This window comes from Neopelma chrysocephalum, unplaced genomic scaffold, assembly GCF_003984885.1.
Source record: "Neopelma chrysocephalum unplaced genomic scaffold, ASM398488v2 Primary Assembly neopelma1_183151, whole genome shotgun sequence".
NCBI classification, from domain to species: Eukaryota; Metazoa; Chordata; class Aves; order Passeriformes; family Pipridae; genus Neopelma; species Neopelma chrysocephalum.
The window spans coordinates 4921-18498 of NW_020938163.1; the positions used below are offsets into that span (position 1 = coordinate 4921).

General features: G+C 55.3%; 2 protein-coding genes across 3 annotated transcripts in view; both read left to right on the forward strand.

Moving 5' to 3' along the window:
- Positions 1 to 1172, forward strand: part of LOC113962596 (nicotinate-nucleotide pyrophosphorylase [carboxylating]-like) — a gene marked incomplete at its 5' end in the record, with an annotated part of 2735 nt that extends 1563 nt beyond the window's left edge. The window contains 2 exons of the mRNA XM_027673360.1: positions 121 to 252; positions 626 to 1172. Coding sequence (XP_027529161.1) covers positions 121 to 252; positions 626 to 811 — 318 coding nt within the window. The remainder of the gene's footprint in view (positions 1 to 120; positions 253 to 625) is intronic.
- A 2586-nt stretch (positions 1173 to 3758) lies between these two features.
- LOC113962595 (medium-chain specific acyl-CoA dehydrogenase, mitochondrial-like) lies at positions 3759 to 12480 on the forward strand. 2 transcript variants are annotated; one of them, XM_027673359.1, is made up of 12 exons: positions 3759 to 3809; positions 5431 to 5527; positions 6171 to 6268; positions 6367 to 6436; positions 7298 to 7398; positions 7580 to 7660; positions 7838 to 7968; positions 9072 to 9180; positions 9777 to 9917; positions 9994 to 10089; positions 10501 to 10749; positions 12170 to 12480. In XM_027673359.1, the coding sequence occupies exons 1-12, from the start codon at positions 3786 to 3788 to the stop codon at positions 12239 to 12241; spliced, it is 1269 nt and encodes a 422-aa protein (XP_027529160.1). In that variant the 5' UTR covers positions 3759 to 3785; the 3' UTR covers positions 12242 to 12480. The 2 variants fall into 2 exon arrangements, with proteins under 2 accessions (XP_027529160.1, XP_027529159.1); XM_027673358.1 differs by having other exon boundaries at positions 3762 to 3809; positions 5428 to 5527.
- Positions 12481 to 13578: the final 1098 nt, after the last annotated feature.

Consider the following 13578-nt stretch of genomic DNA (forward strand, 5'->3'; position numbering starts at 1 on the left):
GGGGGGGGACCCCATTTGGGGGGTTCTGGGTGGGGCACCCCCTGTTTTACCCCACCCCCTATCGGGGCTTGGTGGGGTGCCTCTGGGATTCCTCCCCCTCACCCTCCTCTCACCCCGCAGATGGTTTTGGGGGTGCGCCGGGCCGGGGGGTTCACCCGCCGAGTGGGGGTCGAGTGCTCCAATGTGGCCGAGGCGCTGGAGGCCGCGGGGGCAGGGGCCGACATCGTCCTCCTGGACAACCTCTCCCCTCAGGTGAGCCCCCAAAATCCGGGGGGGCAGCCCCAGGTGTGGAACTGGACCCCGAAAATAGGGGAACCCCCTGTATCAAAGGTGGGGAAGCCCCATAGATAAGGGGGAGAGACCCCCATTTTAAGGGTCAGTGGGTTGGGGAACCCCAATTTTGGGGATCAGTGGGTGGGTAACTCATGGGTTTGGCTGGGGGGACCCCAATTTAGGGGCTTTCTGAGTGGAGGAGACCCCAATTTGGGGGGTCATCGGGTGGTAACTTGTGGATTGGGGGGTTTGGGTGGGGAAACCGCCGATTTTGGGGGGGTTCTGCCTTGCACACCCCCAGTTTTGGGGGTGGGGGACTCCTCGCTGACGGGGTGCCCCCCGTGTCCCCCAGGAGCTGCACTCGGCGGCGGCGCAGGTCAAGGCTGCGCACCCCGGGGTGACGGTGGAGGCCAGCGGGGGGGTCGTTTTGGGGACCCTCCCCCAGTTTTTGGGGCCCCACATCGACGTGGTGTCCATGGGGTGTCTGACCCACAGCGCCCCCGCCCTGGACTTCGCGCTGCGGGTGCTGGAACCCTAAAATCCATCCCGGGGCCCCGGAAAGCCACCCCGGGACCCCCTAAATCCCCCTCTGGGAAGGGGACCCTGAAATCCGGCAGTGGGTCATCCCAGCCACCAGGGGGCGCCAACGGCTGAGGACCCCCGCCCCAAAATCCAGGGGACCCCAAAATCCATCCTGGGGCCCCCAAAACACATGCTTGGACCCCACATCTTCACCTCGGGGTCTCCCTTACCCAGAGAGGACCCCAACACCCATCCTGGGGTCCCCAGGGTCCCCCCAAACCCTTCCCCCCTCCAGGGGTGACCCCAGATCTCAATCCTGGAGTCCCCTCAGTCCCCTTTTCTCTTTGTACCCCCAAATAAACTCCTCCCACCCCTCCCCCCCACGTGTTCCCAACATTTTTTGGGGGCGTTGCTCCCCAAACCCCACCAGTGAGTGTGAAAACATCCACTTTATACCAATCAAAATGGGAGGGGGAGGAGGGGGCGAGGGAAGGGGGTCAGGACTGCCAACCCATTGGTCCCCTACTCAAAAATAGTGGAAATTCTGCTAATCAGGGAGTGGGATCCAGCCTTTTGTGGGAATTGGCGCTTGGGGAACAAGTCTGAGTTCAGGACAACAGTTTGAGGGGTCCAGAGCCCAGTTTGAGGTGCACAGACCCCAGCCTGGAGAGCCAAGATCCCAATTTAAGGATCTCAAACCCCAGTTTCAGGGGCCCAGCGCCCAGTTTGAGGGGCTCGGACCCCAGGGGGTGGGTTAGGGATGAGGAGGAAATCTGGCCATAAATTACTGCCACCAGCAAGGCACTGTCACCCCTGCACAGGACCCCATCCCATCCCAGGACACACCCTGTGAGTGTGATCCTTTATCCTGGGATCAGCACTCATCCCATGAGTCTGATCCCTTATCCCAGGACCAGTGCCCACGCTGTGAGTGTGATCCCTTATCCCAGGACCAGCGTCCACGCTGTGAGCAGGATCCCTTATCTGGACTGGAACCAGCACCCATGCCATGAGCATGAACCCTTATCCCAGGACCAGCACCCGTCCCCTGAGTGTGATCCACTCTGGGACCAGTGCCCCCCGCTGTGGTCCAGCCCCAGCCCTTCCTGGTGATCCCCCTGAGTCACCACCTTCCAGGAAGGCTGCAGGCCAGGCTTCTCCTTATCTCACCACCTTGGGAAGCTTCACCCTGGCATTCCTGTTTCCAGCCACATTACCACCTTCGGCACCTCGACCCTCTCGAACCCTCCCTATACCAGCTCATTCCTGGGTCACAGATCTCAGGAGCTCGTTCTGCACCAAAGGGTTATCGATCCTGATCTTGGAGGTCCCTGGAAATAACGTCTCAGTTCTGTCCATGCTGTCTCGAAATCCCTCCCCGCTGCAGGAACACCCTGCAGTTGCTCAGGCTCCTGAAGCAGCTGCACCTGTTTGTGACAGATGTTACCTGTGCCATTACCTTTCTATAGGGATACCAACCCCCCCTTCCTGCCTCTGGGATTGTGTGTGTGGAGGGGGAAGATCCCAGTTAGTGAACTCCAGTAAAATCCACTCTGCTCATCGGAAAACCCACCTGTTAGAACCTTTCTCTTAAAAGGGATGGAGAAATGTCTCTGCATCCCGGAGCTGTGGTGATAATAAATCACCTGAGGAGCACTGAGGAATGAGGTGTGCAGGAACCGTGCAAATAAGGGATGAATAATCCATGGACAGAAATTAGGCTACTCAGCAGTTAAACTCCCAGCTTCGGTCAGGACTGTGACCTGTGGAGCAGAACCTGTGGTGCACAGGACACAGGCTGGAGAGTGGGTGTTTCCCAGCCCTGAAGTCACACATCCCGGGGCCTTGAAACTGGATTTAAAACTGGAACGTGAAAATCTTCATTAAACATTGGAATAAACATAAAGTTACAAATTAACTTTTACTCAGCTGCAGGGAGAAAAGTCACAGAATCATCAAATTACTAAGGTTGGAAAAGGTTGGAAAAGATCTCCAAGGTCATTGAGTCCAACCTGTGACCAATCCCCCCCTTGTCAACTGGGCAAGAGCACTGAGTGCCACGTCCAGTCGTTCCTTGGACACCTCCATGGATGGGCACTCCACCACCTCCCTGGAGAGCCCCTCCCAATGCCTGACCACCCTTTCCATGAAGAAATTCCTCTTGATGTCCAACTTGAACCTTCCCTGGCACAACTTGAGGTCGTTTCCCCTTGTCCTGTCCCTTGTTCCCTGGGAGCAGAGCCCGACCCCCTCCGGCTCCCCCCTCCTGTCAGGGGGTTGCAGAGCCAGAAGGTCCCCCCTGAGCCTCCTTTTCTCCAGGCTGAGCCGCCCCAGCTCCCTCAGCGGCTTCTCACAGGACTCACGCTCCAGCTCCTTCCCCAGCTCCGTTCCCGTCTCTGGACTCGCCACTCCCCCGTATCGGAGTGAAAAACCAGCCGCGGTCGGAACAAAGCCCGTGCGAGACCACGATCGGCTGCTTTTAACGCGGTGCCTTCACCCGATCCGCCCAAGCCCACCTCTGCCCTGGGCAGGGGCCCGGGGCTGTTCCGGCCGCATCCACCCAGCCCAGCGCCCGGGGAGCCCCGAGCCCAGCGCGGTTCCGAGGGCGCGGGGTGAATTTCCCGCCGAAAAAGGCTTTTCCCGGGGAAATCAAAGCAGCTCTTTCCCTAAAGTGTCATCCCGATGAAACGGGGCAGCGGAGGGGAACCCGGGCCGCTCTGTTCGGGGGGAGCACGGGGCTCTTCGGGGGGGGGAACGGGGATGTCCGGGGGGCGAGGATGTTCTGGAGGGCAAGGGGATATTCGGGGGGCAAGGATGTTCGGGGGGGCGGGGGCACGGGGCTGGTTCGGGAGAACACGGGGCTGTTCGGGGGAGCCACGGGGCTGTTCGGGGAGGGGGGCACCGTCCTGTTCCGGGGGCGGGAGGGGGCCGGGACCGTCCCACTCTGCTCCGCCCCCCCCAAGCCGGACACGGCCGGAGCCGCCGCCGCGATGTCCGCGCTCAGCGTCAGCCGGGTGAGGGGGCTCGGGGGGGACGGGGAGGGCCGGGATCGTGTTGGGGCAGGGGCGCCGCTGCCAGCCCCGACCCCGGGGGTCTCGTCCCGGGGGCGGCCTCAGAGCTGCTGCCCCCGCTGCCCATCGGAATCAGTGCCCGCTGCCCCTCCCGGGGATCGGTGCCCGCTGCCCCTCCCAGGGGTCGGTGCCCTCTGCTCCCCGAGGGCTGCCCGTGCCGTTGGTAACTGGGAACATTCCTTACGCTGGGATCCACCGGGCCCCCTCCCCGGGAACTACGCCGGCACTTCCAGTTCTCCCCGTGATTCCTGAATTGGGGGAAAGGTGAAGGGCGCCGGCCCGGCCGTGTCCCTGCGCTGTCCCTCCAGTGCCGCTCCAGTGCCCCCGTGGCCACCTGCCCCAAGCGTCACGGTGACGGGGGGGCTTCGTCCGAGAGCGGCGGGGGCTGCGGATCTCACCAGGGATGCTCCGGGCACCGGGATTTGGGGTTCAGCCCCCGGCAGCGGGGGCAGAGCGAGCGGAAGGCACGAGGAGCTGGGGCTGGGCTCAGGGCACAGGATGGTGACCGAGCGGGCAGGTGCTCACCCAAATCCATACACGGAATCACAGACTGGTTTGGGTGGGAAGGGACCTTAGAGACCACTCAGTTCCACCAGTTCCTGCCACGGGCAGGGACACCTTCTGCTAGACCAGGTTGCTCCAAGCCCTGTCCAACCTGCCTGGGAACACTTGCAGGGATGGGGCACAAACACTGCTCCAGCATCTCATCCTCTGTGCGTGGCCTTTGGTCCTTTGTCCCTCCTCTGTGCCCCTCCTGCTGTGACCCCCTGCCCAACCCTCACCTCCACCTGTCTGAGGGTGTTTCCAGAGTCACCTCAGTGATGTCCTTGACCTTGCACAGCCCTGGGACAGGAGAACCACAAGACCGAACGTCTCTAACACAAACTTGACAGCTCCTTTCCACAGGGTGTCACCTTCAGCCTTGTTGGGAATTCAGGGCTTTTCCTAGTTCTGTCTAAACTTTTTGGTGGACAAGCTGCATAGGAATGGATCATCCTTAAGGAAAAAAAAAAACCAGCAAATCCCAAAGGAAAACAAAAACCAACCAAACAAAGCTCCCACAATTACAATTCCCTGTCTTTTTTTCTACCTCATCTTCCTGTCAGTTCTAGCTCAAACAAGGTGAAAAATGTTTGGGAGGGTTGAGGTTTGTCTGGAGGTTTCCTGGTATTATTTGTTTTATTTTCCTACCCTGTGGCAGCAGTTTGGTAAAAAAGCTCAGGCAAGAAGGGAAAACCTGGATGAGAAGGGAAAATATCATTTTACAACATCTGTAGCTTGTGAAAACCCCACGGATAACACTTCACCTTCTGGAAACCCCCCCCCCCCTTCCCCGAGCTGTGCAGCACTGACTCCGCAGTGCTGCCTTCCAGGCTCTATCCCAGCTCTTCCTGCAGTTCTTCACCTTTTGGTTTTACAGGTATTTTCAGTATTCTCTGAAAATACCTTTTTTTGCCTGAGTGACACCTGTCACAGCCCGTGTCCCTCATCAGCACCTTTGGGATGTGCCCCTTGCTCCAGCCCAGGACATTCCCTCATTCTCACACTCCTTTTCCTGCAGCAGCTGCTCCGGACCGTGGTCCAGCACGGCTGGAGGTCGAGCTCCAGCAAACCTGCCCCAAATGTGCACCTGAGCAAACCTGGGGCCGGGTTCAGCTTCGGTGAGTGTGGCAGGGCTGGGGAGGGAGGGAACAGGGAGAGACAAATGGCAGCAAACAAGACAAAAAAACCGACACCCCCCCAAAAAAAACCCAACCAACCCCCAAAAAGCCAAACAACGGCATTGCAGTTCAGGAGGAATTTCAAGGTAGGTGTTTATTTGGAATAGATTCCTATTCTTTTTATAAAAACTATTTGGAATCCGAAATCCCTTTTCCTTTCCAGCTCGGGACTGCTGGGGGGACGTGTATGATATTTCTGAGACTTTCTTCTTCTTTTACCTGTCTTGAGCTCTTTTCATTGCCAAAGTTACCTCAGCACTGAGCGATGATCCTGCACTGGCTTTTAAACTGTTAAAAGAACCCTGTGCAGCATCAGGGGAATGCAGTGGGTCCAGGGATGTGACACACAGATTCCTCCTCACTTGAGCTATTACAGCAAATTCTGTGGGGCAGCAGCAGCTGTTTGACAGGTGTTTTTAATAAAACATTTTGTTACCTGGCACTTCCTGCTCCATTTTCAGTAGTTTTTGAATAATTTGGCAAGTAATGGTGTTGTGGGCATTGCTCTGAGCTCAGGGGGGTTTCAGAGGGAAGGAGAAAATTGAACATCTTTGTGATTTTTTTACCTTTTATTTTCCACTAGAACTGACAGATGAACAGAAGGAATTCCAAGCCACTGCCCGGAAATTCGCTCTGGAGGAGATTATTCCTGTTGCTGCTCAGTATGACAAGACTGGGGAGGTAAATCCACAATACAGCAGGGGAAAAACAGACTTTTCTCTTAACCTGAATTTTAAAATGTTACCTGTGATAATCAATCAGGATTTTTCCTGTTCCAGTATCCTGTACCACTCATCAAACGGGCCTGGGAGCTTGGGCTGATGAATTCCCACATCCCAGAGAGCTGTGGTGAGTGATGATCCATTTTAATCCCTAAAATAAACCAAAGAAAAGGCCTTGGAGGAGATTTATGTGTGAAATTGTGGCTTATGTGTAAAATTACCAGTTGCACCCTGGAGTAATCCCAAAAGGGTCCATGGGCAGGTGGGCACACACAGGTGGGCCGGGTGGGTGTTAAACACTCAAAATTCAGGAATGGATTTGAAAAATCATCATGTTTCGTGGTGAGAAAATCATCAGCACAGTCTGGCTGGGATACACACAAATAACCTGGAAAAGGAGGTCACTGGTGAGACTGACTTAGTGGGTGTGGAAAAATAGAGACTGGTGCCTCCCAAGAGCTGTGGGAGAAGGTCATGGAACAGGGTGTTAAAATGAAATTCAAAATGGGAAAAGAGATGGACACAGGAAAGGGGAAAAGCGATCCAGACTTCCCAGGTAAAATGATGTCTGCTGCACCAGTCCCTGCCTCTGAAAAAAGGGAGTAGGGGGTTCTAATAGGTAGTTTTGTGAGGTGTCAGAGCCCTCATGGCCCTGCCTCTGCTTCCCAAGAGCTTCTGGGGGAATGCCTGGATGTAAAGCAGTGACAGATCCTAGTGGCACCTCCTGGCCATTTTGTGCCACTTGTTCCACCTTGAGCGCAAAACTCCCCCGGAACCGTAAAATGGGATTTTTAAATCATCTGACTGTAATGAAAATAAAGAAATAAAATGACAAAAATATAAATCTGACAGCACATTCTTTCCCAAGGCCGCAGGGGGATGTCCAATGGAATGCAGTGCACACGGGGGATGTTTGGATAATAAAAGCTTGTAAATCACTAATATTTTCTGCTTGAGACTCCGCTGAGCTCTGACCTGTCCCCTACAGGGGGGCTGGGGCTGGGCTCCTTCGAGGCGTGTTTGATCACGGAGGAGCTGGCCTATGGATGCACCGGGGTGCAGACAGCCATCGAGGCCAATTCCCTGGGGGTGAGTCCTGCTCAGCCCCAAACTGCACTCTGGGACCCTCAAACTCATCTCTGCGTCCTTTAAACTGGGGTTTCAGCCCTCAAAACTGGGATCTAGGCCCTCCAAACTGGAGTCTCGGTCCTCCAAACCGGGCTCGGGGCCCTTGAAGTGACGGATTAATGCTCTGAACATTCCCTTGCAGCAAATGCCGGTGATCATCGCTGGGAATGAGCAGCAGCAGAAGAAATACTTGGGAAGGATGACAGAGGAGCCCCTGATGTGTGTGAGTGTGACCAGGCAGTGACATTAATTAGTTAATTAATTAGTTGATGACAGAGGAGTCCCTGCCGTGTGTGAGCGTGGCCGGGGATCCGTCGGTGCCCACAATTCCACAGTGATTTCGTGGCTGCCCAAACCCAGGCCGTTGATCCCTCGGGATGCTGGCGTTTGTTCCCTCCAGGCCTACTGTGTGTCGGAGCCCGGCGCGGGCTCGGACGTGGCCGGGATCAAGACCCGGGCGGAGCGGAAGGGAGACGAGTACGTCATCAACGGGCAGAAGATGTGGATCACCAACGGCGGGAAGGCCAACTGGTGCGTTGGCTGGGACCGGCGTGGCTTCACAGTCCCACTGGGCTCTGCTGGTGTTCCTGGAAGGGCCTGTCACCAACCTGGGTGCTCCGCTCTGTCACCAGCTCATCGGGACGAGGCACCAGCAGCCCCTGTGGGTGCCCAAACAGGGAATGGGGTGATGACGTCACAGCTCGGTGACGTCATGGCTCGATGATGTCAAAGCCCCAGTCAGGAATGCCACTTGATTTGGGCTGAAACCAAACCAAATCCGCTCTGCTTTCCCCTTGGGACAGGGAGTTAGCGTTCACTCACAGAGCGCTCAGGTTACCCAGCCCTGCCCTGGCTCTGGGACAGGGATCAGCTGCTTCTGACTCAGCCACGAACCTCTCCAGGGAAAACAGGAAAACTCTGGAACTGGGGAGTTACATTGAATTTCCTTAATGGAAGGCATTTCCAAGGAGTCCCAGAGCCTGCCCAGCATGGTGGGGCAGCACAGACCCTTCCCCAGGGCTCAGCACGCCATCCCTCCCCACTCCAACACACGAAGGCTTTGCAGTTCAAGAGGAAAAACTTTATACATTTATCTACAAAAGTTGGGGTTTCTCACTGTTTAACTCCTTGCTTGAAGCAGAACCATCACAGAGACTCTCCCAGCACATTCCTGACCCCCAGCAATGGGATTTCAGCAATTGCTAACAGAAAAAAAAAGCATTTACAACTGATACTGAGTAAAATTGAGATATTGGCAATTGAGAGGATAAGGCTTTGCACACAATACTGTATTCCCTGAGCAATAATCCTTACAGATGTTCTGGGAATTGGTTTATTTGGGGCTAATTGTGAGGCTGAGTGTGATATTGAGACTCACAACACGTGGAGAAGGCAGAGAAGCTTTGCAGGTAGATCTGAGGGAATTTCACTAAGTCTTGATGTTTGCAGGAAGAGATGCCCTGAGAACACTGACATTCCTGGCACTCCTCCCTCCTCGTTGGTTGGGGGTTTTTTTGGAAGGGCTCATTAAAAAGGTTTCCTGTATGGTACACAGATAAAAACTGGGGACACTTCTGCCCAGCAGTGTCTGATTGCTGAGGATGAGCTGAGTCCCTGTCTCTGTTTCCCTGCAGGTATTTCCTGCTCGCCCGCACAGACCCCGACCCCCGAGCCCCGGCCAGCAAAGCCTTCACGGGGTTCATCGTGGAGGCCAACAGCCCCGGCATCCAGATCGGCAGGAAGGTGAATTGCCAAGAGCTGATTAATGTTCAGGGGGGTGAAGGTGTCAGCAGCCAGGTGGAGAACTTCCCCCAAAACTTCACGGTTCGCTGGAATTTCAGCTGCTCCTGCCCCAGGAAGGCGCTGTGGAGTTCTCTTTGAGGGGGGGGAAACAAAAACAAAACAAAGAAACTGCCATTTTTAGTAGCAGCAAAACTAGAGATTGAACATTTGGAACTTGAAAACCTCATTTATTTAGGAATTTGTCTGTTGGCAGCACAGCTGGGTCTCACAGCTGCCTTCACTGAGGTTCTTGGCTGTTTCCTCTCCCATGTCAGAGGGTAGAATTGAATTACACATGTAACTGAATCCTCCAAAGGATAAACTGAACCAGAAAAAGCCAAAGGAGAGATTCCAGCCCCAGGATTGATGTCCCACACAGTGGGACAGGTCAGGGCCTTGCTGGGCTGGGAAGGCAAAGTTGGTATTTCTTGTCTCTACGATTGGTTTTAGCTAAAATTGAAGTGGTTCTGGGGGGAAAAAACTTCTTTGAGTAAACTAAAGGATGGAACCTCGGAATAATCTGATTTAGTGGCACCTCTGTAAATTCCCTTTTCCAGGAGCTGAACATGGGCCAGCGCTGCTCGGACACGCGCGGGATCATCTTCGAGGACGTCCGAGTCCCCAAGGAGAACGTGCTGATCGCGGAGGGCGCCGGCTTCAAGATCGCCATGGGCGCCTTTGACAAGACCAGGCCCCCCGTGAGTGCCAGAAATGGGCTGTTTCTAACCTAAGCTGGGGATTTCTGCCGCTCATCCTGCACTGTGCCTGCCCCAGGTGGCGGCGGGGGCCGTGGGGCTGGCGAAACGAGCGCTCGACGAGGCCACGAGGTACGCGCTGGAGAGGAAAACCTTTGGGAAACCCATCGTGGAGGTGGGTCCGAGGGACTGGGGGTCAAAAATGGCAAAGTCTAATTCAACATGGAGTTGAGGGATGGATCCCAGTTCCGTAGAACTCCTCAAGCACAACTTCCCAAGCGTATTGAATTTGCAAATTAAGAAATGAAGATATAAAATCAGATTATGGGGAAAAATTTATTCCCAGAAAGATTTCTCCAGCCCTGGCACAGGGCTGTGGGGGACTCCCCATCCCTGGAGGGTTTCACCATGTGGATGCAGCACTTGGGGCACGGTTTAGTGGTGAGGACGAGGGTTGGACTCGGTGATCTTGACACTCTTGTCCAGCCTCAACGATTCCACGACTCCTTGAGTCCCTGAGGAAGGCACATTCCCCTGGGGTGTCCCTGCCCTTTGAAGCTCACCCGGTGGGTGTCCCCGCTCCCAGCACCAGGCCGTGGCGTTCCTGCTGGCGGAGATGGCCATGAAGGTGGAGCTGGCCCGGCTGGCGTACCAGCGCGCGGCCTGGGAGGTGGACGCCGGACGCCGCAACACCTTCTACGCCTCCGTCGCCAAGGCCTTTGCCGGGGACGTCGCCAACCAGGTGGCCACCGACGCCGTGCAGATCTTTGGGGGGAACGGGTTCAACACGGAATATCCCGTGGAGAAGCTCATGAGGGATGCCAAAATCTACCAGGTGAGTGGAACAGAGCGTGGGGCCTCCACAGCGACACAGGCGTTCTATAGAGACTAATTAACAGCTGAGTAATTGCAATCAGGATGGACACGGGATGAAAAGATTTGGAGGCTGAGAGCAACAATCCTTCCATTGGCAGAAAGGCCTTAAATTTGAGATCCTCAAATACTCACACGCCGGGCAGGTGCTTCAGCTGAGCTCTCACGAGCGCTAAGGAACACAGATTAATTAATCAGCATTAATTACCCTGTGTGGGCTGCAGGAACAGCTGTGGGGCTCAGCCTGTGGTGATTCACTTCTTTAGGTATTTATTTATTGGGGTTTTTTCCAAAAGAACAAACACGGTCATATTTCCTCATTTTTGGCCCACGGACACCCCTAATCCCCAGTGGTTTTTCTGCAGTATTATTGCCAAGAAATTATTCCAGGCCAGAATTTCTCTCTTGACTCCTGTTCGTTATTCAGCAGGAAAGATTAAATTCCATTTAGCAAACCCAGGGACCTTCACCTTTCCCCTCTTTCCGACATTACCCATGACTGGATGGAAGAGACCCAAACAGGTCTCAGGGAACAGGGGTCACAGCTGCTGTTGTTACTGTTGATTCTGGGTAGTTGACATTCCTTTTACAGCTGACTTTAAAATTCCAACTGTTCTCACCAGCTAGGAATTTTTCCCTCCCCAAGGACAGAAAGCAGCTGTTTGCAATCTAAAAATTATCAGTCCTGATTTCAGTCCTGCCAGGGAGGAACTGAATGAGCCGCAGGCCTTTGTCAAGATCAGGCTCTTTTCCTCTTCTGTGATTTTTGTTCCCCAGGATCCCAGTTATCCAATTCTTCATCACACAGATCCATCCTCAATGCAGAGCCAGGGAAGCTGGGACCTTGAAATTGCTCCAATTACTCTGATTTAGTATGAATTTTGGGGTGTGTTTCCTGCTCCCTCCATCCCTGCAAGAACTCAGGAAAGGCACTGGGCCGTACAATCCCAGCAGCTTCACCTGGAGAAGCTTCGTATGGTTTGGGGAAGATTATCCTGCTTTTGAGACTGCAGAGAAAGTGGATTTGCAGGAGTGGGAGCAATTTGCCAATCCTACTTTTGGTAGAACTGGGAGCTGAAACATTGAACCCCCCAAATTCTGGTGCCCTGGAGCTGCCACAGGCTGTGCCTGGGGGATCCCTGGATCCCTCCTGCACTGGACACACAGGTGTTTGTGTACCTGGGATCCCTGGATCCCTCCTGCACTGGGCACACACACCTGTACGTGGTTATTGCCTGTTGTGGGTCATGGTCACACTCATTTTTCCTCCTTTTCTCTCTTCCTGCCCCCGGGCTCGGCGCTGGGAGGGTCCCGGGTGGGCAGAGCTCTGGCTGAACCCCCTTCCCAGTGCTCGGCTCCCCCAGCCCTGGCTCTCCCTGCAGATCTACGAGGGCACGGCGCAGATCCAGCGGGTGATCATCGCCCGTGAGCACCTGGGCAGGTACAGGGCCTGAGGGACGCGGCAGCTCCGGGTCCTGCCTTCCAGGGAAGGAGATTTTGCTGCATTTCTCCATTAGAGACACCTGGGAAAATCCCTTTTCCTCCAAACTCCTCTTCTTATGCCTGATCCAGCACAGGCTCCAGGACCCCATCCGTCCCCTCACCCACCCCCAGCTGACCGTCTCAGGCATCCCTGAATCCCACAGGGATCGGTGTCTCCCTTGCCCACTCTCCTTTTGGCAGCAGAGGAAGAGAAAACCTTCCCTGGCAAACCTTTGTGATCAAAAAGTGAACAAAATTTGGATTTTTTTTATTTATTTCTGACTTCTTGTTGATTTGTTCCCGTGAAGGCAAAAAATCCAGCACATCCCAGGGGTCGGATTTGGGGGCTTTCCATGTTTGTAACGGCACTGATCGGCTCCTGGTGTTTACTCCTGGAGCTTGGGCAAACGGATCAGTCTCAGGGAACCTAAAAAACTGGCTTTGCCTCCTGAGGAAGGGCCCAGCTGGCTCTGGCACGGGGAACGCAGGGCCCCAGTTCCCCAGATCCATAGGAAGCACTGTGGGTTTGGGGCCTTTCATCAGCCAATTTGAGAGGAAAACAAAAGTGAATCCGTTTCTGGTGCCTTGAGCTGGATTTCCTTGGTACAGGCAAGCGGCAATGATGGTGCCTGACAGGGGCCGCGTGTCCGGGGGCCAAAGGAGCGGGATGGGGCAATGGGAACGTGGATTAACTGATCCCACGGGAAAAGCCTGCAGGAAAAGGGCTCCGTTTGGGCATCACAGCGTGGGCTGAGCTGGAGTGACCCCAACACAGGCTGGGGATGGGCCCTGCCCAGCACAGTGGGTTTCCCTGGAAAAGGGCTGTTTGGGAGTCGCTGCTGCATCCCAATTAAAGCTGTCTGCATCCCAATTAAAGCTGTCCTGCCGGCGGGACGGGGGCGGCTGTTCCCGCGCTCCTCGCACGCTCCGGTGGGATCCGGTGCAGTGTGGGGGTCCCAGCGTGGGATGGGCCTCGGGTGGGGCTGGCGGGTGGGAGTGGGCAGGGGATGGATGGGCTGGGGATGGAGGCAGATGGAGGCAGATGGGATGGGGATGGAGGCAGATGGGATGGGGATGGAGGCGGGTGGGATGGGGATGGAAGTGGATAGAGGAAGATGGATGCGGGTGGATCGGTACAGATGTGGATGGAGGTGGATGAGATGGGGATGGATGCGGATGGAGGTGGAAGGAGGCAGACAGGGGCGGGCGGATGGGGATGGAGGTGGATGGGATTTGGGACGGATGGGGATTAAGGCGGATGAAGGAAGATGGAGGCCTGTGGATGGGGATGGAGGCGGGTGGGGAGGAT

Coding starts and splice junctions, on each gene's coding strand:
- LOC113962595 (XM_027673358.1), top strand. CDS start 3,786: ATGTCCGCGCTCAGCGTCAGCCGG. Junction 3,810..5,427: donor CCGCGCTCAGCGTCAGCCGG/GTGAGGGGGCTC, acceptor CTTTTCCTGCAG/CAGCTGCTCCGGACCGTGGT. Junction 5,528..6,170: donor TGGGGCCGGGTTCAGCTTCG/GTGAGTGTGGCA, acceptor ATTTTCCACTAG/AACTGACAGATGAACAGAAG.